General features: G+C 45.4%; 1 protein-coding gene across 1 annotated transcript; it reads left to right on the top strand.

The window, feature by feature from the left end:
• Window positions 1–9,955: 9,955 nt before the first annotated feature.
• LOC134212282 (uncharacterized) lies at window positions 9,956–19,470 on the top strand. Its single transcript, XM_062689996.1, has 2 exons — window positions 9,956–11,076; window positions 19,211–19,470. The coding sequence occupies exons 1-2, from the start codon at window positions 10,869–10,871 to the stop codon at window positions 19,468–19,470; spliced, it is 468 nt and encodes a 155-aa protein (XP_062545980.1). The 5' UTR covers window positions 9,956–10,868.
• Window positions 19,471–22,888: the final 3,418 nt, after the last annotated feature.

The following is a 22,888-nucleotide window of genomic DNA, read 5'->3' as shown; positions in this document are numbered from 1 at the left end:
CTGTTATGAACGACTAGTTGGTTGAATAATCTTAAATGTATTTGACGTCATATTCTAGTCGGCCTTGAGAATTATTGGCTTAATTTTCAAAATGTTCGTGTACATTTCATTTTTAACCCTAGAAGTCTTGGAGACCCATGATGTTATATACCAACCCGACCAGTTAGTCATAACAATTATATCAATATGTGTTACAAATAACAATACTTGAAATAATTTCTCTGTCAAAAATGGATGAATAAAAATTTCACGATCATCATAACTTGATTATAACATAATTTTTTATGCTTATTTTACAGAAAAACAAAATTGCCAACATTTTTGGTAGATAAAAATTGAAAAAAAACGAAGCTACCACTTGCAGTATATCTTGATTTAATCGAGAAAGGCATCGTCACCGCTAGGTGGATCAATTTGGGTTTTTTTTTACGAATAATTGAAAAATGTCTGAGAAATACAACGTCTCGGCAACAAGAATTACCAAACATGGAAGTTGCGGATGACGATGATGCTGAAGCGAGAAGAACTTTGGTTTACAGTCAGTGAATTTCTGAATGGACATTTTCTTGTTGGTTTATACTATGCTTTTAACTTTACTTTTATTTCAGGTGTCGTTAAATTATGAAATATGTATCTGAGAACAAAGCGTTCTAGTTTAATAAGTACTCAAAATGGCCTTGCAGCTCCCGGAACATAGACCGTGGGGAGGGCATGTGATCATTCAGGAACTGTGAAAAGTCTTGACAAACTGCAATATAATTCGTCTTGGGATCCACAGAGCTTATGTGGGAAGCAGAAAATTTAACTGGAAGTGTCGAATAATCAAGAAATTGCAACGATCTGGTGAGTTGTGTAGAAAACAATCATGCTCGCACTTTAGTCGATCTAGCAATGTGCTCAATCAAAGACTAATAATTATTGCTCAACTATTGACGGTTTAAAACTAGGTTTGAATGCAAAATACATACCCGGGCAATAATCATCTGAAGTCAAACCTCCAATAGTCGATGTTGATAGGACGGTCGACTCATGGGAATATCGAGATATGAAATAGAAAATCCTTGGGATGTGGACTAGGTACTCATACGGAATTTTCAATTTATTTCAATTTATTAATTTACTCAACCTTACTCGTGATTTTTGCATGAGCAAATATCATATAAACCCGCTGGAAACGATAGCAACATATTCTGCAGATAATGAAGTCTGAACTGACAGGTTTGACTGTATATGAATGAATGTGTATAAAATTAGTTGAGGTTTTTGTTGTCTCGATTTGACTAACGAAAGGATTCACTCAGCGCCTGATTTGAGTACGTAAGGTTATCCTCCACATAACCTTACGTACCAAAATAAACCTTTTTCGTACATTTAGGGACCCCTGAAAATTGTCGGCCCCGGGCCCCACTTCCGGTAAAGTACGGCCCTGGATTCACCGAATAGCAACATTTTTTCACGGATTAATTCTTCCTGGGATCAGCAGTGTTTATATATGCATATGAAAACATGAAACGTTTCACTGTGAAATAATTCATAAAAAAATTATTCCTAAAATAATTCATAAATAAATAATTGTGAGGAATTCGTCTACCTTGGATCCTTGCTAACGGCTGATAACAATGTTAGTCGTGAAATACGAAGGCACATCATCTGTGGAAGTCGGGCCTACTACGGGCTCCAGAAGGAACTGCGGTCAAAAAAGATTCGCCAACGCACCAAATGTGTTATGTACAAGACGCTGATAAGACCGGTAGTCCTCCACAGACACAAAACATGGACAATTCTCGAGGAGGACTTCCAAGCACTCGGAGAATTCGAGAGACGGGTGCTTAGGACCATCTTTGGCGGGAAGACGGGTGTGGCGGCGAAGAATGAACCACGAGCTCGCCCAGCTCTACGGCGAACCCAGTATCCAAAAGGTAGCTAAAGCCGGAAGAGTACGATGGGCAGGACATGTTGCAAGAATGCCGGACAGCAACCCTGCAAAGATAGTGTTCGCTTCAGATCCGGCAGGTACGAGACGGCGTGGAGTACAGCGAGCAAAGTGGGCAGAACGACTTGGCGAGCAAGGGGCGCATTCGAGGATGGAGAGATGCGGTCACGAACCGTGTATTGTGGCATCAAAGTGTTGATTCAGTGTTATCTGTTTAGATGTAAACTTAGTAAATAAAATGAATGATAACAATTCTAGTTATCAATATGACTGAATAATTAGGTTTGTTATTAATAAGTTATTCTGCTTTGCACTCTGTCCAGCCGACTGTTATTTGCATAAATGGTCATGACATCATGATTTGATTATAAATAGTCTTCAGTAAATGCAAGATTGTACAGGCAGTGAAAGTCAAGGCAGCGGAGGAGATGACAACGTCAGTTCAGCGGACGATGGAAGCCAACCAGCCCCCACCTTGAGGGAAGTTAAGGATGCCATTCAACAGCTTAAGACCAATAAAGCAGCTGGTAAGGATGGTATCGGAGCTGAGCTCATCAAGATGGGCCCGGAAAAGCTGGCCACTTGCCTGCACAAACTGATAGTCAGAATCTGGGAAACCGAACAGCTACCGGAGGAGTGGAAGGAAGGGTTTATATGCCCCATCTACAAGAAAGGCGACAAACTGGAGTGTGAGAACTTTCGAGCGATCACCATCATTAATGCCGCCTACAAAGTGATATCCCAGATCATCTTCCGTCGTCTGTCACCATTAGTGAACGAGTTCGTGGGAAGTTATCAAGCCGGCTTTGTTGACGGCCGCTCGACAACGGACCAGATCTTTACTGTACGGCAAATCCTTCAAAAATGCCGTGAATACCAGGTCCCAACGCACCATCTGTTCGTTGATTTCAAGGCGGCATACGCGTAGAGCTATGGAAAATTATGGACGAGAACAGCTTCCCTGGGAAGCTTACCAGACTGATCAAAGCAACGGTGGATGGTGTGCAAAACTGTGTGAAGATTTCGGGCGAACACTCCGGTTCGTTCGAATCGCGCCGGGGACTAAGACAAGGTGATGGACTTTCGTGCCTGTTGTTCAACATTGCGCTAGAAGGTGTCATGCGGAGAGCCGGGTGTAACCGCCGGGGTACGATTTTCAACAGATCCAGTCAATTTATTTGCTTCGCGGATGACATGGACATTGTCGGCCGAACATTTGCAAAGGTGGCAGAACTGTACACCCGCCTGAAACGTGAAGCAACAAAAGTTGGACTGGTGGTGAATGCGTCAAAGACAAAGTACATGCTTGTGGGCGGAACCGAGCGCGACAGGGCCCGCCTGGGAAGCAGTGTTACGATAGACGGGGATACCTTCGAGGTGGTCGAGGAATTCGTCTACCTCGGATCCTTGCTAACGGCTGACAACAACGTTAGTCGTGAAATACGAAGGCGCATCATCTGTGGAAGTCGGGCCTACTACGGGCTTCAGAAGAAACTGTGGTCGAAAAAGATTCGCCACCACACCAAATGTGTCATGTACAAGACGCTTATAAGACCGGTTGTCCTCTACGGACATGAAACATGGACAATGCTCGAGGAGGACTTGCAAGCACTCGGAGTATTCGAGAGACGGGTGCTTAGGACCATCTTTGGCGGGGTGCAAGAAGACGGTGTGTGGCGGCGAAGAATGAACCATGAGCTCGCCCAACTCTACGGCGAACCCAGTATCCAGAAGGTAGCTAAAGCCGGAAGGGTACGATGGGCAGGACATGTTGCAAGAATACCGGACAGCAACCCTGCAAAGATGGTGTTCGCTTCCGATCCGGCAGGTACGAAACGGCGTGGAGCGCAGCGAGCGAGATGGGCAGACCAGGTGCAAAACGACTTGGCGAGCGTGGGGCGTATCCGAGGATGGAGAGATGCGGCCTCGAACCGTGCATTGTGGCGTCAAATTGTTGATTCAGTGTTATCTGTTTAGATGTTAACTAAATAAATGAAAAATGAATTGCAAGATTGTAGAAAGCATAGTGCTCTTCTCTTTTGCTCCTCAGTAAAGCGTAATTGATTGAGTGCCTAGAGACGACGCCGTACAATCACTCGATTCGAGTTCGAATCCCAGTGAATGTCAACATTTTTTTCAATGCGTAATATCCTACCCACGGCTCAGAACGTGGATGATCCTAGCAGCTGCAAACATGAGTGACATCACTGAAATTTAGCATGACAAAGTTTAGGAAATTAAATTAAAAATACTTCAAAAAAAATTGTTACACTTTGTAGCTGCTGGGGACGTCCACACGTCTAGGCAGTGGACGTTCTCACGCCCCAAACTAGCTCACTAAGGGTCTTAATTCTCAGAGCCAGCTAAAGGCCTGCTTGAGGGTCACTACGACAAGAAAGAAGATGAGGGGTGGACAAAACTTCGAAATCGACACAATTGCATGCTGAGGAAAGCGGAGAAATTAATTAAAGATCGAGATACTTTTCACTTTTGTATATGGCTGAATGTTTCCGGCCAGTTGTTCTTTCCAGGTTGAAACAGAACTTGTAGTCCGGAGCTGGACAGCTACCGGCGTACATAGCCGGGATGGATCTTGGCATGAAACGGGGTTTCCCGAGCAGCACACATGTTACACAAAAGTATTTATGACAAATATGCAACCGAATCCAGTCGCATTTGAGTTGCTGCAACCAAATCAGTCTTGACTGTGCTGCTAGGGTTACGGATATCTGAGGGATTCGTTTTTTTTGGGTCCCTCAGCCATGAGTTGGCCGGCAGTTTGATGTTTGGATGGCTTGCTTGAGCCCATCGTCGGAATACAGCTCGTTTCCGAATGTCAGCACGGGTAGAAAATCGGGTCACTTGGTGGCATTGTGCCTTTCGAAAGCCAGTAACAGGGCTTAACGACCCCTCCCCACGTCCTCTGCGAGTAAAGGGGCCTGCCTAGGACGTGGTGGGGCTTGACAGCGGGGTCTGTTAAACCTCTACAAAAAGCTGCATGTGTCCGCAAGCAGCGACCGCGACCGTGTGCCGCTCAAAGCGCACAGGAGCCCAAGGAGTGCCAATTGGCACATCAGGATCAATGCCAGCGACATCCTGATTATGGCATTCTGGCCGCGTGTTAACGGACCTTGTCTTGGATTACTGCCGCTAACCGCAAGTCGAGCACATCTGTATATGGGCCTCCATATACAGATGTGCTCGACTAGCGGTTAGCGGCAGTATAGTAATATTATGGGGGTTATGGGGGCCCTCCTTAGCCGTGCGGTAAGTCGCGCGGCTACAAAGCAAGACCATGCTGAGGGTGGCTGGGTTCGATTCCCGGTGCCGGTCTAGGCAATTTTCGGATTGGAAATTGTCTCGACTTCCCTGGGCATAAAAGTATCATCGTGTTAGCCTCATGATAAACGAATGCAAAAATGGTAACTTGGCTTAGAAACCTCGCAGATAATAACTGTGGAAGTGCTGAATGAACACTAAGCTGCGAGGCGGCTCTGTCCCAGTGTGGGGATGTAATGCCAATAAAAAGAAGAAGAAGATAGTAATATTATGAAAGCTAGGGCTGGCAGTCTGACATTCTACTCTCTTAGTAGAGCCGGGGGACACTGACTCGAAACGGCGATGGCTAGGCTGTCCTCCGTCCCCTAAAACCGTGGCGGGCCTTGTAGCACGCTGTCCAATCCTGCCACTAAGCTTTGCCTGCTGGGTGGGAGTAGGCTCAGATGCCCTTTCCTGACTTGCGCTGATCTCGCCTGAACACGTAAGTGTCAACCCTTGCATGGCCTCCCTGCATACCATAAGGCATGTAAAGATAACCATGGGATCATTAAAGGCGACTACTCCAGTAGGATTCGACGGCAGCCACAAGGGGGACCCAGTTACAATGAGTGAAGCAAAACCAAATAACTCTTTTGATGATGCGTTAAGCATGGAGGTGGTAGACCCCTTTGCCAAGGGGGGTTTGGCGAGGTCTCCTCCCAGGGAGGCGAAAATGACTGCCGAAAATGATACCAGCAGAGAAATTCGAAGACACATCGTGGCTGGAAACCGTACATACTTTGGACTCAGTAAGACACTCCGATCGAATAGTGTTCGCCGCCATACCAAACTGACTACATATCTACAAAACGCTCATCAGACCGATAGTCCTCTGCGACGATGCTCGGATGCTTGGAGTTTTCGAAAGGAAAGTGCTACATGCCATCTAGGGTGCAGATGACGGACGGTACGTAAAGGAATGAACGAATGAAACACGAGTTGCATCAGCTGTTGGGAGAGCCATCCATCGTTCACACTGCAAAAATCGGACGACTGTGGTGGGCCAGGCACGTAGCCAGAATGTTGGAAAGTAATCCGGTTAAAATGGTTCTCGACAACGATTCGACGGGAACATAAAGGTGAGGTGCACAGAGAGCAAGGTGGATCGACCAAGTGGAGGACGATTTGCAGAACCTCCACAGACTTCGTGGTGCAATGGGCCACCTGTAATTTATTTTCTAAAATCCTTCGAGGGCCACGGGGAAGGCCATTAAGGGCCGCATTTTGGCGATCATTGTAATAACTAATGATAAAGTCATATCGTACCATTTTTAGATGCAACAAATTCCTAGAAAAAAAACCTCCAAAATAACATTGTGTAATTAATGTGCTTCCAGCAAACAATACAATAATATACAATCTAATTTTTTGACATGCTTAAGCTAATGTAAATAAGTTTGAAATCGAAGCCTATCCGAAGCATGTTAAGGGCAAACCGTGCTTAATACCGCATGACCAACAAGCACCAGTCTGGTACGTACAACATCATCATTAACAGCACATTTGACACATTAACCTAATAAGCCGTTGGCATTATCGCCAACGTGTGGTCATCAGGATATGGTCCACCATTGGTCCTAATAAGCCGTGTTTAGCCAGTCATCGGCCACTACTTGCATTGGCACTTTATGAATTACCATTGAAGCCTAAAGCCTGATTGATTGGAAGCCATGTGCGCGATCGAATGCATCGTACCCAAGAGGGTAGAAACCCGTAGATGTAGATCGTTACGATACGCTATAATTCGCTAGGCGAAATGGGGCAAATTGTATGACTTAATCGCAGTGATTTTCAATAACCACAGTACTTGCGTAGTGTAGTACACACAAATCGATACTGGTGCGGTATTTTGACGGCGTTCGATTGGTGGTGGAGCGAATCGCAGTCATGTCGATGACCGCGCGCTTACTGGTCGAGATGGTGCAGCGTCGTAATGAAGGTGTCATGACGGCCGACGGCGGTTAGATCAGCGAATTGGAAATAGCCAATTAATCACCGTGTTTAACGAAACTAAATGTTTTTTATTTAATTAGTTCTCTTGGGATTCAACAACGAATTGGGAACACAGACACATTCATTGTACTCCCTATGGTTAAAAGTAGATTTTCACCAATTGCGGACAACATTGTGACTGAAGGATAAGGATAAGAAGGATCCCAGATAAGTTTTTGACAAATAGCGAGAGAAAATAATTAAATAATTATATATTTTCCAAGAAAGATCGTTAGGACGGTTATTGTAAACTGACCTTTATTTCAGCTCAGCTTCCTTTCAAGTTTTAGAGCCTTAAGGGTCGCATAAAATAAATTCTGTAAAATAGCATAACACAATGAGATTGTGATTCTAATTATGTGCACAGAAAAAAATAAAGACAAATAAACAGCGCGTAAAACCTGACATGCGGAAATTTACGCTATTCAAGATTGAAATTGTCATCTTGCTAACAAGATTGCTTATAACTTGTATGCAATATTGAGGATTAACGTCAAATATTGTATACATTTACGCTATATCCCGTGTGGAATTACGCTAATAATGATGTTCCATTTATGTGCATGATTTTTATCGTAAATTTCAGTGAATTTTTGTATCTTTGTGTTTTAATTATACAAAGCCTGTTCACTGTTCACTTCCAAAAGGAGTACTTTGTTCGCGTCGATAAACTCACTTTGCTTACATCACTTTCAGAGACATATCAATTAATCGAGTGGAATTGAGTAATATCCCTGTGACAGCAAGAACGCAACGCCAAATAAATACATTTTTATTAAACAGCAAATTCAAGTAGCATCTCACCATGACAAATGAATTCGATTCATCAAACCTACATCCATCAAAGGAAGCCCATTCAGCTGCAAAAGCCGATGCCAATATGCTTGCCCATTGACAGAAGGGCATTTGGGCTTTAGATGACAGTCACTTTTTTTCTCCCCTACAACAGAAGACTTCAACGGCCCCAAGCAACGAACGTTAATTATTGGAAAAATCTCAATCATCTCCATTCATACGCGTGAGGCAGCTCAACTGTGGACAAAACAGAATCGATTACAACACACATGCAAAATTGAAGTCACCGCGGCGCGGTTAACTTAAGCGCGAATAGGGTTGATTGTGGTCATAAAGATTAAGCTTTGTCTAACCGGCGGCAACGGTCGGGCATTAGTAGTTCGTTACGTGAAGTTGGACTCAATGTGTTGCTATTACCTAGTTTTACATTATTGCATTTCTTTATGGCATTCACAGAGATTGAAATGTTGAAGAAATGATGATCTGAAGGGGCGATTCGTAATACGGGATAGAGATTGCTAGGAAACGGGTTGTTCACAGCTGATTGAAAAGCTAAGCTAAAGTGTATGGCATATCAAAATGACATCTCATCTACCGCTAGCATTTAATCATTCCTAATACAATCAGCAACGGTGATCAACCAACTGAAATCATTAACAGATTATGCTATTATTTTGCGGCTATAAACAAATGCGCAATGGGCAAAACGAGCTTGGGGGTCTAATGGCTATCGCTTCTGTTTTATAAGTCGGAGTCCGTGGGTTCAATTCCAGGCTGGGTTTCACTGTTTGACCCAAAACGATTCATACTGTTCTTCCTTTTACATTAACAATTCCAATATCTCCCGTGGCACCAATGAGAGGTTGTTGAGTTATCTGCATCTTTCGTAACTAGGTATCCAAATAACCATCTTTTTTTACCACAAAAGTTTAACTCAATGGATGCGGTGGTTCTACGTCCCAACAAAAAAAAAACAACTTTTCCCTTCTTTAGACAGATCTTGACTGTTTTGGGGAGTGTTTTGTCTACATCTAAGAGATATTAATTAGTCCCAAATCAATATAAGTGGTAACAAATAAAAGTGATGCTAACCCGAGCAAAAATGAATAACTAATTGATAACAAATTCTATTATCCCGTTATCGAACATATTGATAATTGAACTTATTAGCTGTTGGGGTTAGTTAACAAGCAACATAAGAAAATGATACCAGAAATTTGATCTTGAAATAACTCAATGAAAACAAATTAGGTTATCACTGATAGCACGGCCCTCCTTAGCCGTGCGGTAAGACCTTATGACTAGAAAGCAAGACCATGCTGAGGGTGGCTGGGTTCGATTCCCGGTGCCGGTCTAGGCAATTTTCGGATTGGAAATTGTTTCGACTTCCCTAGGCATAAAAGTATTATCGTGCTAGCCTCATGATATACGAATGCAAAAATGGTAACCTGGCTTAGAAACCTCGCATTTAATAACTGTGGAAGTGCTTAATGAACACTAAGCTGCGAGGCGGCTCTGTCCCAGTGTGGGGATGTAATGCCAAAAAGAAGAAGAAGAAGAAGAATGATATCAAATTTATAACACATTTTGGTATATATTTTATTTACTCAAATAACTAGGTAATTTAGTTATTATTTAGTTATCAGCTATCACTGTTTGTTTGAAAATTCATCGATTTGACTCATTCGTTAGAGATAACTTGCATGCAATTTCATCAATGCGTGTTTCACTTCCTCAATAAAAGAGCTGAGTGCGAAAAATTTGTATTTCGCCGGGTAATACTGGCAACCCAGATGTAGGCACGAAGAGCAAATTATAGTACGAAAATTTTATAAAGTCAGTCCATAATTAGCAGTGCAGTAAAACAGTTCAGAAAAATAAAATATTAGTCAAGCCTTAAGATCAGTTGTTTCTGGATCTCGTTGATCATCTTCTGCCTCGAGAAGTCGGCCATCGCTTCTGGGTAGAACCTGTAAAAGAAAACGGAATCGACTTACCTGCGCTGCACTGCTGCTTCTCCGGTATCCTTCGCTGGAGAACAAACGACTAACGAAACACAACGTAGGAATTGACGGTAAGCGCCAACATAAAACTGGTGCCGTGACCAGGATACGTCGACACCGTTCAGGATCCCGCATCCGTCCGTTGCACGTGGGACGACCACTGGGCGCCGCCATTTTGGTCCCGCCATTGCGCTGAAGGAGAGACAATTCGTTGTCATTGAATACAAGGCTCGATTTTATCGGGTCGCAGGTAATTACCTGTCCGATTAATTATACTGGGTCTCGCAGGTACCCTTTAGATTTCCGTTTATTTGTTGCATGTACACATTTTTCGTCGATCTGGCTCCCTGGATTGCTGCCAAGCCGTTTGGAGCACATCAATAGGCCGACGCCGCAACGTACGAATACTTTCTGGTCCGGTGGAGTACGCCATCGCGCTTCCGCCATTGAAGAGAAGGACGAAGCCACCCTATCGCACCATAGCTGCAAGCCATTCTTGCATCGACGCAAAGACGCGCTTTTTCGGCCCGTTTTTCCTCATAGGCATCTGTATACGCCGATCAACGCATGATGAGTGGATTTTAATCGGAAATTGGTGGAGTTTTTGTTGCGACGTCATCAATATCGGCATCGGCTCGCACAGAGCGTGCGCCATCTGGTTCCTGATAGCAGCTTTATTAAAAATACAAGGCATTCTATTGCCTTGGAATCGGTGAGTACCGTTCCAAGTGTTTAACGCTATTCTCGTCGGGTCTATCGTGGTCTTTTGTCCGACAGATCCTTCTTCGACGTTCTACGGGTCGTGCTCATCGATTGTTCCCGCGAAGATGACGCTTCCGCGGCAACATGCAACGTTGATTTCGAGGAGGACTACCATGATCGACGCACTGGGTCGGGCAGAGGCGTTCATCCAAACCTACGACGAGCAACGTGACCAGGCGCAGGTGCCCATTCGCCTGGAATACCTAAATAGCATGTGGGCCACTTTGGAAGAGGTGCAGGCTCAGCTGGAGGATTCCGAAGAAGCTGAGGAAGGTAGGCAAACCCATCGTGACGTCCGTGCTTCCTTTGAGCCTCGATTCTTCAAAATTAAAGCCGATCTTATCGCAAAACTTCCTGTTCTTATTCAAGACGCTCGTATCCCTGATTCTGATCCAAATGTTTCCGCTCTGTCTGGGTTAAAATTGCAGACGATATCGCTTTCTGAGTTCGACGGAGACTATATGCAGTGGCTGGGCTTTCATGATACGTTCTTGGCGTTGATCCACTCTAATGCCGACGTACCGGAGATTCGAAAGTTCCACTACCTGAGGGCAGCTTTAAAGGGCGACGCTGCGCAGCTGATAGAGTCCATCGGAATTAGTTCAGCCAATTACAACCTAGCATGGCAAGAATTGGTCGATCGTTATGCCAAAGATTACTTGTTGAAAAAGCGGCACCTCCAGGCACTTTTCGACATTCCATCGGCAAGAAAGGAAACTGCTACATCACTTCACACCCTGGTGGATGAGTTTCAACGACACACTAAAACCCTATGCCAACTTGGTGAACCAACGGGCTCCTGGAGCAGTATTCTCGAACATCTTCTGTGTACTAAGCTTCCCGATGAAACACTCAAAGCATGGGAGGACTATGCGTCAACCAATAATGATCCGAATTATGAGTGCTTAATCGATTTCCTTCAACGTCGGATGCGAGTTTTGGAATCCATTCTGGTGAATCATCATAAACACTCCTCATCATCGACTGGTTCTGTTCATGCTTCCAAAAGGCCATCTCACTTTCGTCTTTCATCGTGCGCCTCCACTTCGAGCTCCAGTAACAGATGTCCATCCTGCAACCAAGAACATCCGCTGATGAAATGTGCGAAATTCAATCGCCTTTCTTTTCCCGAACGACAACAGCTTGTTTCTAACAAACGTCTTTGCCACAATTGCCTGAAGGGTGAGCACATTGTTCGAAATTGTCCGACGAACTTCAACTGCAAGCATTGCAACAAGCGCCATCATAGTATGTTGCATTCCGGTGATACATCGAGACCAACCAACGAATCTTCTTCTGCTCGCATTTCCATGCCAACACAAACAACTCAATCTAATGCTCGTTCTACCATCGAATCGGTTCCTCAATCGACAGTTGCAGCTACTGAATGTGTTCCTCGAATCGTTGGCAGCGCATCCACCCCCGGGCCTCGTGAAGATGTGTTCCTTTTAACAGTTTTGGTGAAAGTCGTCGACGCGTACGGTCAGGACCATTTAGCTCGTGCCTTGCTTGATAGCGCTTCCCAGCCAAACCTCATAACTGATCGCTTTGCACGCAGACTACAGTTGAAGAGAGATGCAGTGAATGTTACCATCCAAGGGGCTGGTAACTTGTCTAAAAGGGTTCGAGAGTCCATATATGCTCGTCTTAAATCACGAAATGGAGACTTCGAATGCGGTGCAGAATTTTTTTTGATGGATACCGTTACAGCGGTCCTCCCTGCTCAGGATGTACCGGTACAAACCTGGCAGATCCCCCAGGACTTGTCGTTAGCGGATCCCTCATTCAACAAAAAGCAGCAAGTCGACATGGTTCTTGGCGCAAAGCATTTTCATTCCTTTTTCCCTAGTACCGCTCGTTTGCAATTAGCCAATAATCTACCAATTTTGGTGGACAGCGTGTTTGGATGGGTCGTTACGGGTTCCGCTAACCTGGTTCATCCCGCTCAACAACAATTCCCCAGTCCCAGCGTCGTCGCAGTCTCCATGATGACCCTCGAAGAAAGCATGGAACGATTTTGGAAAACGGAGGAGCTGACTGTTTGTGATAGTTATTCCCTAGAACAGCGGTTCTCAACCTTTTTCTTGAGTGGTACCCCTTCGCACTTTTGCATCAATTGAGGCACCCCCTATTTTTTGCTGTAAATGAAAATTAGTGTAACTCATGAGATATATGAAAAAGGGAACTGAAAACAGAATATATAACTATCTATAAAGTTGGCTGAAATTTTCATTATATCGAACTCTTGGAGAGAAGCTTCCGAGCCTTTTGGAAGGTGGCTTTCGAGCCACTTAAGGGTTCTAAACATCTTTGAAGGACGCCTCTTAGCCTCTTGAACGTTGGCTCCCAAGCCACCTCTTGAAAGGAGGCTTCGGGGCCTCTTGAAATGAGGCTTCTGGGCCACTGGAAAGGAGGTTTCCGGGATTCTTGAAAGGAGGCTTCCGGGCCTCTTGAAAGGAGGCTTCCGGGCCTCTTGAAAGGAGGCTTCCGGGCCTCTTGAAAGGAGGCTTCTGGCCTCTTGAAAGGAGGCCTGGGCCTCTTGAAAGGAGGCCTGGGCCTCTTGAAAGGAGGCCTGGGCCTCTTGAAAGGAGGCTTCCGGGCCTCTTGAAAGGAGGCTTCCGTGTCTCTTGAAAGGAGGCTTCCGTGCCTCTTGAAAGGTGGCTTCCGGGCCTCTTGAAAGGAGGCTTCCGGGCCTCTTGAAAGGAGGCTTCCGGGTCTCTTGAAAGGAGGCTTCCGGGTCTCTTGAAAGGAGGCTTCCGGGTCTCTTGAAAGGAGGCTTCCGGGTCTCTTGAAAGGAGGCTTCCGGGCCTCTTGAAAGGAGGCTTCCGGGCCTTTTGAAGGAGGCTTCCGGGCCTCTTGAAAGGAGGCTTCGGGGCCTCTTGAAAGGAGGCTTCCGGGCCTCTTGAAAGGAGGCTTTCGGGCTTCTTGAAAGGAGGCTTCCGGGCCTCTTGGATGGAGGCTTCCGGGCCTCTTGAAAGGAGGCCTGGGCCCCTTGCAAGGCGGCTTCCGGGCCTCTTGAAAGAAGGCTTCCGGGCCTCTTGGAAGGAGGCTTCCGGGCCTTTTTAAAGGAGGCTTCCGGGTCTCTTGAAAGGAGGCTTCCGGGTATCTTGAAAGGAGGCTTCCGGGTCTCTTGAAAGGAGGCTTCCGGGCCTCTTGAAAGGAGGCTTCCGGGCCTCTTGAAGGAGGCTTCCGGGCCTCTTGAAAGGAGGCTTCGGGGCCTCTTGAAAGGAGGCTTCGGGGCCTCTTGAAAGGAGGCTTCGGGGCCTCTTGAAAGGAGGCTTCCGGGTTTCTTGAAAGGAGGCTTCCGGGCCTCTTGGATGGAGGCTTCCGGCCTCTTGAAAGGAGGCTTCGGGCCTCTTGAAAGGAGGCTTCCGGGCCTCTTGAAAGGAGGCTTCTGGCCTCTTGAAAGGAGGCTTCCGGGCCTCTTGAAAGGAGGCTTCTGGGCCTCTTGAAAGGAGGCTTCCGGGCCTCTTGGAAGGAGGCTCCGGGGCCTTTTAAAGGAGGCTTCTGGGCCTCTTGAAAGGAGGCTTCTGGGCCTCTTTAAAGGAGGCTTTCGGGCCTCTCGAAAGGTGGCTTCCGGGCCTCTTGAAGGGAGGCTTCTGGGCCTCTTGAAAGGAGGCTTCTGGGCCTCTTGAAAGGAGGCTTCCGGGCCTCTTGAAGGGAGGCTTCTGGGCCTCTTGAAAGGAGGCTTCTGGGCCTCTTGAAAGGAGGCTTCCGGGCCTCTTGAAAGGAGGCTTGGGCTTCTTGAAAGGAGGCTGGGCCTCTTGAAAGGAGGGTTTCGGGCCTCTTGAAAGGAGCCTTCCGGGCCTTTTGAAAGGAGCCTTCCGGGCCTCTTGAAAGGAGGCTTCTGGGCCTCTTGAAAGGAGGCCTGGGCCTCTTGAAAGGAGGCTTCTGGGCCTCTTGAAAGGAGGCTTGGGCCTCTTGAAAGGAGGCCTGGGCCTCTAGAAAGGAGGCTTCCGAGCCTCTTGAAAGGAGACTTCCGAGCCTCTTGAAAGGAGGCTTCCGAGCCTCTTGAAAGGAGACTTCCGAGCCTCTTGAAAGGAGGCTTCCGGGCCTCTTAAAAGGAGGCTTCCGGGCCTCTTAAAAGGTGGCTTCCGGGCCTCTTAAAAGGAGGCTTCTGGGCCTTTTGAAAGAAGGCTTCCGGGGCTCTTCAAATGAGGCTTCCGGGCCTCTTGAAAGGAGGCTTCCGGGCCTCTTGAAAGGAGGCTTCCGGGTCTCTTGAATGGAGGCTTCTGAGCCTCTTGAAAAGAGGCTTCCAGGTCTCTTTAGAGGCTTCCGGGGCTCTTCAAATGAGGCTTCCGGGCCTCTTCAAATGAGGCCTCCGAGCTTCTTGAAAGGAGGCTTCCGGGCCTCTTGAAAGGAGGCCTGGGCCTCTTGAAAGGAGGCTTCTGGGCCTCTTGAAAGGAGGCTTGGGCCTCTTGAAAGGAGGCTTCCGGGCCTCTTGAAAGGAGGCTTGGGCCTCTTGAGAGGAGGCTTCCGGGCCTCTTGAAAGGAGGCTTCTGGGCCTCTTGGAAGGAGGCTTCCGGGCCTCTTGGAAGGAGGCTTCCGGCCTCTTGGAAGGAGGCTTCTGGCCTTTGAAGGAGGCTTCCGGGCCTCTTGAAAGAAGGCTTCTGGGCCTCTTGAAAGGAGGCTTTCGGGCCTCTTGAAAGGAGGCTTCTGGCCTCTTGAAAGGAGGCTCTGGGCCTCTTGAAAGGAGGCTTCTGGCCTCTTGAAAGGAGGCCTGGGCCTCTTGAAAGGAGGCTTCTGGGCCTCTTGAAAGGAGGCTTTCGGGCCTCTTGAAAGGAGGCCTGGGCCTCTTGAAAGGAGGCTTCCGGGCCTCTTGAAAGGAGACTTCCGGGCCTCTTGAAAGGAGACTCTGGCCTCTTGAAAGGAGGCTTCCTGGCCTCTTGAAAGGAGGCTTCCGGGCCTCTTGAAAGGAGGCCTGGGCCTCTTGAAAGGAGGCTTCCGGGTCTCTTGAAAGGAGGCTTCTGAGCCTCTTGAAAGGAGGCCTGAGCCTCTTGAAAGGAGGCTCTGAGCCTCTTGAAAGGAGGCTTCCGAGCCTCTTGAAAGGAGGCTTCCGAGCCTCTTGAAAGGAGGCTTCCGAGCCTCTTGAAAGGAGGCTTCCGAGCCTCTTGAAAGGAGGCTTCCGAGCCTCTTGAAAGGAGGCTTCCGGGTCTCTTGAAAAGAGGTTTCCGGGCCTCTTGAAAGGAGGCTTCCGGGCCTCTCGAAAGGAGGCTTCCGGCCCTCTCGAAAGGAGGCTTCCGGGCCCCTTGAAAGGAGGATTCCGAACCACTTGAAAAGAGGTTTCAAACCCTTTTGAAAGAGGGCTTATCAGCCTCTTGTAAGAAAGGCTTTTGAAAGGCTTCCTTAAAAGAGGCCCCTGAACCTCTTGAAAGTAGGTTTCCGAACCTCTTGGAAGAAATCCTTCGATCCTCTTGAAAGCAGTCCTGCGAGCTGTTTAATAGGAGGCTTTCAAAGCAACTGAGCTTTTCGAAAAAAGCCTTCTTGTCTTTCAAATGGAGGCTTCTAAACGCGTAGAACTCTGAAATTTTAGTTCAGAAGCATATTCTTAACATATCATTCAACTTTTTTTTTATTATTGAGTTTTTCAGCCATTGGTTGGCTCACCTCAGATTCAACATTTTGTTTCAATCAGGAGATAGCATAGAAGATTTTTTAACTTTATCCATTCGTTGTTCTGTCTTTTTGATCTTTTCTCCCACAGCCTTTCATCTACTGTACTGGTTGTGGAGGGAAGGATTCAATAGTCTTTAAGTTACTGATCGCTATACCGTTGTGCATCGAAACCCGTACACTTAAGCACTTAATTTTATTATAAATGCTCTAGAAAATACGAATTCAAATCAAATAGAACGTTTGTTATTGATACAGGCGCCCAAGGGTCTCTACTTTTTATGTGCTCCACTGCATTGCATTGAAAACAACGAAAAATATGATATAATGATGAATAAGGTTGATGCATTATGATTCGAAATCCGTACACCGTGGACGGAATTCGAATCATACGATCATAATCCGTACAGCTATTATCTAACTAAATATTTAATATAAAGCATACCAACTGACCAGTTTACCACTTTAAATAATACAATACGCATCTTGAGAAGCGATCCCTTTGATGTTTATTCAGCTGATCTCCCTTTATTTTATTGCAATTTGCAAATTAAACACAGTCACTTTCGGTACAATTTATCCAGCACGCAACAAAATGGCGGCTGAAACTTAGCGTTTTCTATGTGGCGATTCGTTTTTCAATTGTGATATTTTAATTTCAAAGCATATTTTCCATTTCAACGGCCAGAAAGCTTACTGTCAAGCATAAACTTAGGATAAGATAAATGATGTGTAAATGTATTCCCCTAAACACCCTTTAATGTAGTGATATCTCACGAAGTGGACGGAATTCGGTGCTGTACGGATTTCGGTCCCCCACGGTACATATTATGTACCAGAAAAAAAAATTTAAATTGAGAAAAACATATATCAAATCTTTATCAATAAGTTTTGATAGAAATCAGCCATTATGCATTTTTGTCCGAGGTACCCCCTGGGCTCGGCGAAGGTACCCCCAGGGGTACATGTACCCCAGGTTGAGAACCGCTGCCCTAGAAGAACGTCATTGCGAGCAGGTTTACCAATCCACTACCTCAAGGGACGAAAACGGTCGTTACATCGTACGCTTACCAAAGAAAGCTGATTTTGATGCGATGCTTGGAGATTCCAAGAACAATGCTCTTCGGCGTTACGATCAGCTCGAACGTCGCCTTGATCGTGACTTAAAATTAAAAGAAGAATACCACGCGTTTATGAAGGAGTACCTCTCCCTCGGCCACATGCGGGACGGACGACGGTACTAAACATCCAACATATTATTTGCCCCACCGCCCCGTGATGAAGAAGGATAGTACTACCACAAAGGTTAGAGTCGTCTTCGATGGTTCGGTTCGTTTACTTCCACTGGCTTCTCATTGAACGAAGCACTATGCGTGGGTCCGATGATCCAAGATGACCTTCTTTCCCTCATCCTGCGATTTCGCACTTATCCGGTTGCCCTTGTCGGAGACATCGCTAAAATGTACTGGCAAGTGCAAGTGCATCAAGAAGACCGATCTCTGCAACGTATTCTGTTCCGATTCTCCAACGGTACTCCTGTCCAGATTTACGAACTTCTGACCGTAACCTATGGCCTAGCTCCTTCCTAGCCACTCGCACTCTGCAGCAGTTTACTACGGATGAAGGTGATGCGTATCCTATGGCTGGACCGTCGTTGCGCAAAAATTTCTATGTCGATGACTATATTGGAGGGGCTAATTCCGTGGAAGAAGCAGTCCAGCTTCGAATAGAGCTATCAGATCTGCTTAGCAAATGAGGCTTCGAGCTAAGGAAGTGGACTTCGAATCGCTTGGAGGTTCTTCAGGGGCTCGAACACAATCAAATCGGCACTCACCGGTGTTGAACTTAATCTAGAATTAAAAAAAACACCTAAATAAAGATTAATTGCCCATGCCAATACCCTGCTAGTCCGCCTTGCTCAACAGGATGCATTTAAGCCAGAAGTCAAGGAGCTTCATCGAGGTAACCCAGTTTCGAAGCACTCATTCACCAGGCGTCTCCATCCTTTTTTGGATTCAGATGGAATCATGCGAGTTGGAGGTCGGTTGAATCTTTCCCAGCTTCCCTTCCAATCGAAGCATCCCGCCCTCCTACCTAAAAATCATCCGTTGTCCCAGTTGATCGCTGAAGATTATCATCGCCAGCTACTCCATGGCGGCGGGCGTCTGCTTCTATCCACTATACGCGAAAAATACTGGCCGCTAAATGGAAGAAATTTGATCAAAACTGTCGTCAGAAACTGTTTCCGATGCTCACGCTATCGTCCGGTACTTGCGCAACAGCAAATCGGGCAGCTGCCAGCCTCGCTGGTCAATTAAAATCGCCCGTTCTCGATCACCGGCGTTGACTACGCCGGTCCCCTATACCTGAAGCCGATCCACAAGCGCGCCGCCCCCGCAAAGGCTTACCTGGCAGTCTTTGTGTGTTTTACCACCAAGGCGGTCCACTTAGAATTAGTTGGAGATTTATCTACCCAGGGATTTCTCGCCGCCCTGCGGAGATTCATTTCGAGACGGGGTATGCCAGCCCATATTCATACGGATAATGGCAAGAATTTCGTGGGAGCGAAAGGGGAATTTGTGGAACTTTTTGCTAGATTTCACAGCGAAAGAGAGCAGGGAGAAATCTCCGCCGCTTGCGCCCTAAAAGGGATTACTTGGCACTTGACACCCCAAAGGCACCACATTTCGGTGGCCTATGGGAAGCGGCGGTCAAGACTGCCAAGAAACATTTATTTCGGCAACTTGGAAGCACTCGTCTTACATTCGAAGGTTACTACACCGTTCTACATCAGATCGAAGCTGCCATGAACTCGCGTCCGCTGCTGCCCATGTCCGACGACCCCAACGATCTAGCAGCGCTGACACCGGCGCACTTCCTTATTGGAACATCGATATCCGCCCTGCCCGACCCAGACTATCAGCTGCAACCACGCTGCACCCTTGGAATGTATCAGAATTGGCAGTTACTCGTACAACGCTTCTGGAGCCACTGGCGAAAGGAATATCTGCAGGAATTGGTTCGAGATACGAGATATGCGGCCCGCAACAATGAAATACAACCCGGTCGCATGGTCATCGTCGTGGATGAATCGCTACCAGCAATCCGCTGGCCACTCGCCCGCATCGTCACTGTGCATCCTGGAAAGGACAAATTGATCCGTGTGGTTACTCTTCGAACGACAAAGGGAATCATCAAACGAACCATCCACAAAATATGTCTTCTACCACAGCCAGCGCCTCCGGTACATTCTCATCTGGTACCGCAATCCGAAGCAGCTTCCCTGATGAACATCTAGTCTCGCTTTTTTCGTCAGTTTTTTCTGTTAATTGTGCTATCTGTGAAGTGGAGAAAATAAAAGTTGTGCATGAAACTTACCTGTGTCTGGATCTCGTTGATCATCTTCTGCCTCGAGAAGTCAGCCATCGCTTCTGGGTAGAACCTGTAAAAGAAACCGGAATCCACTTACCTGCGCTGTACTGCTGCTTATCCGGTATAGTTCGCTGGAGAACAAACGACTAAGTAAACACAACGTAGGAATTGACGGTAAGCGCCAACACTGTTTTATCAACCAAAAATAATTAAATCTTCTTTGCCGACTTCGTTATTACTCTTCCGACCATCACTCATAAGTATTAACAAGAATAGTAAGAATTAGAGCACAGTGTGGTAGATCTTTTTCCGTAATGCACCACGTAGAGTGTCTACCCAGCATTACAGGCTCCCCGAGCAGGAGCGACGACCCCAATAACAGAAATTGGTCTGAAGTAGCCTTGCATAAGAGGTAAAATACCAAAAAATAATACCAACTACTTATATGCATAATACTTGAGACATAATATGCTTAGGTATTTCAATACCAAACGAATAATAATTGGTTATGCATTTGGTATTGAAATAGAGTTTAATAAGAGAGTATGTTATGGCTCAAGTATTGTGCATATTAATTTTTGGTATTATCACTTTGGTATTTTACCTCTTATGCAGGGCTAGTTCATAACAGGATATGGTATCAATAACAGAATGAGGTATCATTGAGGTAATTTCTCCTGCTAGGGTACTTATGAGTATCCGTATCCAAGCGTAGCGGGCGAATATAGCTTTGACTGTCTCGCCTAGGAATATTCATGTGTAGGACATGTCCTACTTGTCCCACCCACTCCCCCGGCGCCACTGGATGTTAGAATGCAAGCACGGCAGGTTCGACTTCGCGAATAAAGAACATTTGAGAACCGGCGAATCCAACTGCAGCCCAGCGTTATTTTTTCTAACGTACCTAAACCATTAACAGTTTTACAAAACACAACATGATTGTTTTTCTATTCATTGAGTTCATACAATAAGAATCCCAAAATCTCCGTGTTACATTACAAACTATGTACTATAAATCTAGACCAACATTTGAAAAGGGCGTAACATACCTAGCCATCTACATAGACGAAAAACGGCGAGCGATTGAATTTTGGCTGTTACGCCCTTTTCAAATGTTGGTCTAGAAATAATAGAGCTAGGAGCAGGTGGATGTACGTACACCCAACATTTTTTTTACACGATTGGTATTCTTCAATTACTCTGTTAACCTGAACTTTCACAGTTTATTAAATACCACCTGAATTTTCTTTGATTTTTTCGTGTGGTTAACTCAAAGTTTCATTGGCGCTAAAGGTAGCAATCGACTAAATCCCAACCGTGTAAAAAAGAACTGGGTGGTGTGAGTGATTCCCTTAAATATTGTTCGCTGGTCTGTTATTATCGTGATTATAAAGTTTTTCAGGTCATATATTACCGGAATGATTTACTACTACTATTCACTCGCCCTATACATATTATCTATGCTAGTTCCGTGAGGATCTAAAAGCCCCGGGGCTGCTAAAAATCATTAAAAGTGAAATGAAAAACCAGTTATTCACTACCGCCCCTGAACCGCCGAACCCATCGAAAAATTGCGGCCCAAAAGTGTCACCTCCCCCCGCTAAGTTCCCAATTTCCCATTCACCGAAATCAAGGCGAGCCGTGCCAACAACTCACCCGCTGAGCTTGCTAAATAAATAGGATGCAGATGATGTTGATGATGACAATCGGCGACGACCGACCGGTTTTCACTTTCGATTTCGTTGCCGACGACGAAGATATGTGTGTGATAATGGACCTCGCATGGCTGACAACACGGACCGACCCCGGCCCGGGTCCCCGCACGTTCTCTTTCTCTGACCGATCATATTATGCGAACGAGATGGACCTGAACCGAACGCACCTTTTTCCATTTCTCCCGTCGTTGTCGTCGTCATCGTCGTCGTTGTCGGTCACCATTATGCGTTCGTTTGGGTCCGATTTCATAATCGCTTCGATCTTACATCAACGGTGGGTGCGATTCGAGAGAAAAAATAAACGTGAGATCTGTTTGTTTATATATATGTCGGCTTGAAGACTTGCGACCGAGCACCGTGGCGGATTTATAAACAAACGTGAAAAATATCTAACAAGCGATTTCAAATGTTGATGAAGTCATGTGTGATACAGGTTAGACTCGATCAACCGGAAATTCTCCGAATAAATTCTTGATACTGAATTGTACAATATCGATAAAAATAACGAATAACGAAGACTCCTAAAATTATGATTCGCCGTGAAAGATTTTGTGCAACGCAGTTTGGCGTGGCGTCGCAAACAACTACTTCTTCCTTGTTCCTGTTTCATTTTTATCCTTTCCTTTTCCTCATTACTTCTTTTTATTTTCTTGTTCTATATTGATTTTTCTTCTACATTTTTTCCTTCTTACTTTTTTTTATTCTTCTTTTTGCATCTTATTTCTTCTTGATTTTTGATATATGTAATATATTAGGCCGATACAAATATTTAAAAACAATTATGTTTACATCATCGAATCTGTTTGTCCAAAAATAATAGTTGAGGGGCAAAAAAAATCTGATAGTTTTGAGGATTTTCAATACATTCTTTAACACATCCGAGGAGTTTATTTTTATTTTGTTAATTTTATTTTATAAAAAAAATAAATATTTTTATTAGAGTACAACCCCCTCCTCTCTTTACCTTTCGGAGATCAGTGAGATTTTGTTTAAATATTTTTGTAACGGTCTTATGAAAACTCAAAAGTATTCCTGATTCTTAGGAGTTCCAACAATTCCATTCAAATTTGTGGCAGCCGGACACAGCCATAATCTATAGGTAATCTGTTAGAATATAAATGAATCTGTAACACCGGAATTTGAAAATATGATTTCTCAAACTATTTAAAAACGGAATATTTTTTAAAGGGAGTTCATTAAATCCGTTACAATTTATAGTGGTATATAGAAGTTTGTAATATAATAAAAAAAATGAATTTATTATGAATTTGTATCCGAATGGACCACGCGATTCAAAGAATACTAAATGAAAAAAGATAAAACCAGTAATGGTTAAACATCCGGGCCCCGTGCATTGATTGAAACCGGTGAGATGCACAGCGTGG

Source organism: Armigeres subalbatus, chromosome 1, assembly GCF_024139115.2.
Source record: "Armigeres subalbatus isolate Guangzhou_Male chromosome 1, GZ_Asu_2, whole genome shotgun sequence".
Classification (NCBI taxonomy): Eukaryota; Metazoa; Arthropoda; class Insecta; order Diptera; family Culicidae; genus Armigeres; species Armigeres subalbatus.
Note: the sequence above shows the minus strand (reverse complement) of the source record. Positions and strands in the feature narration are given on the sequence as shown.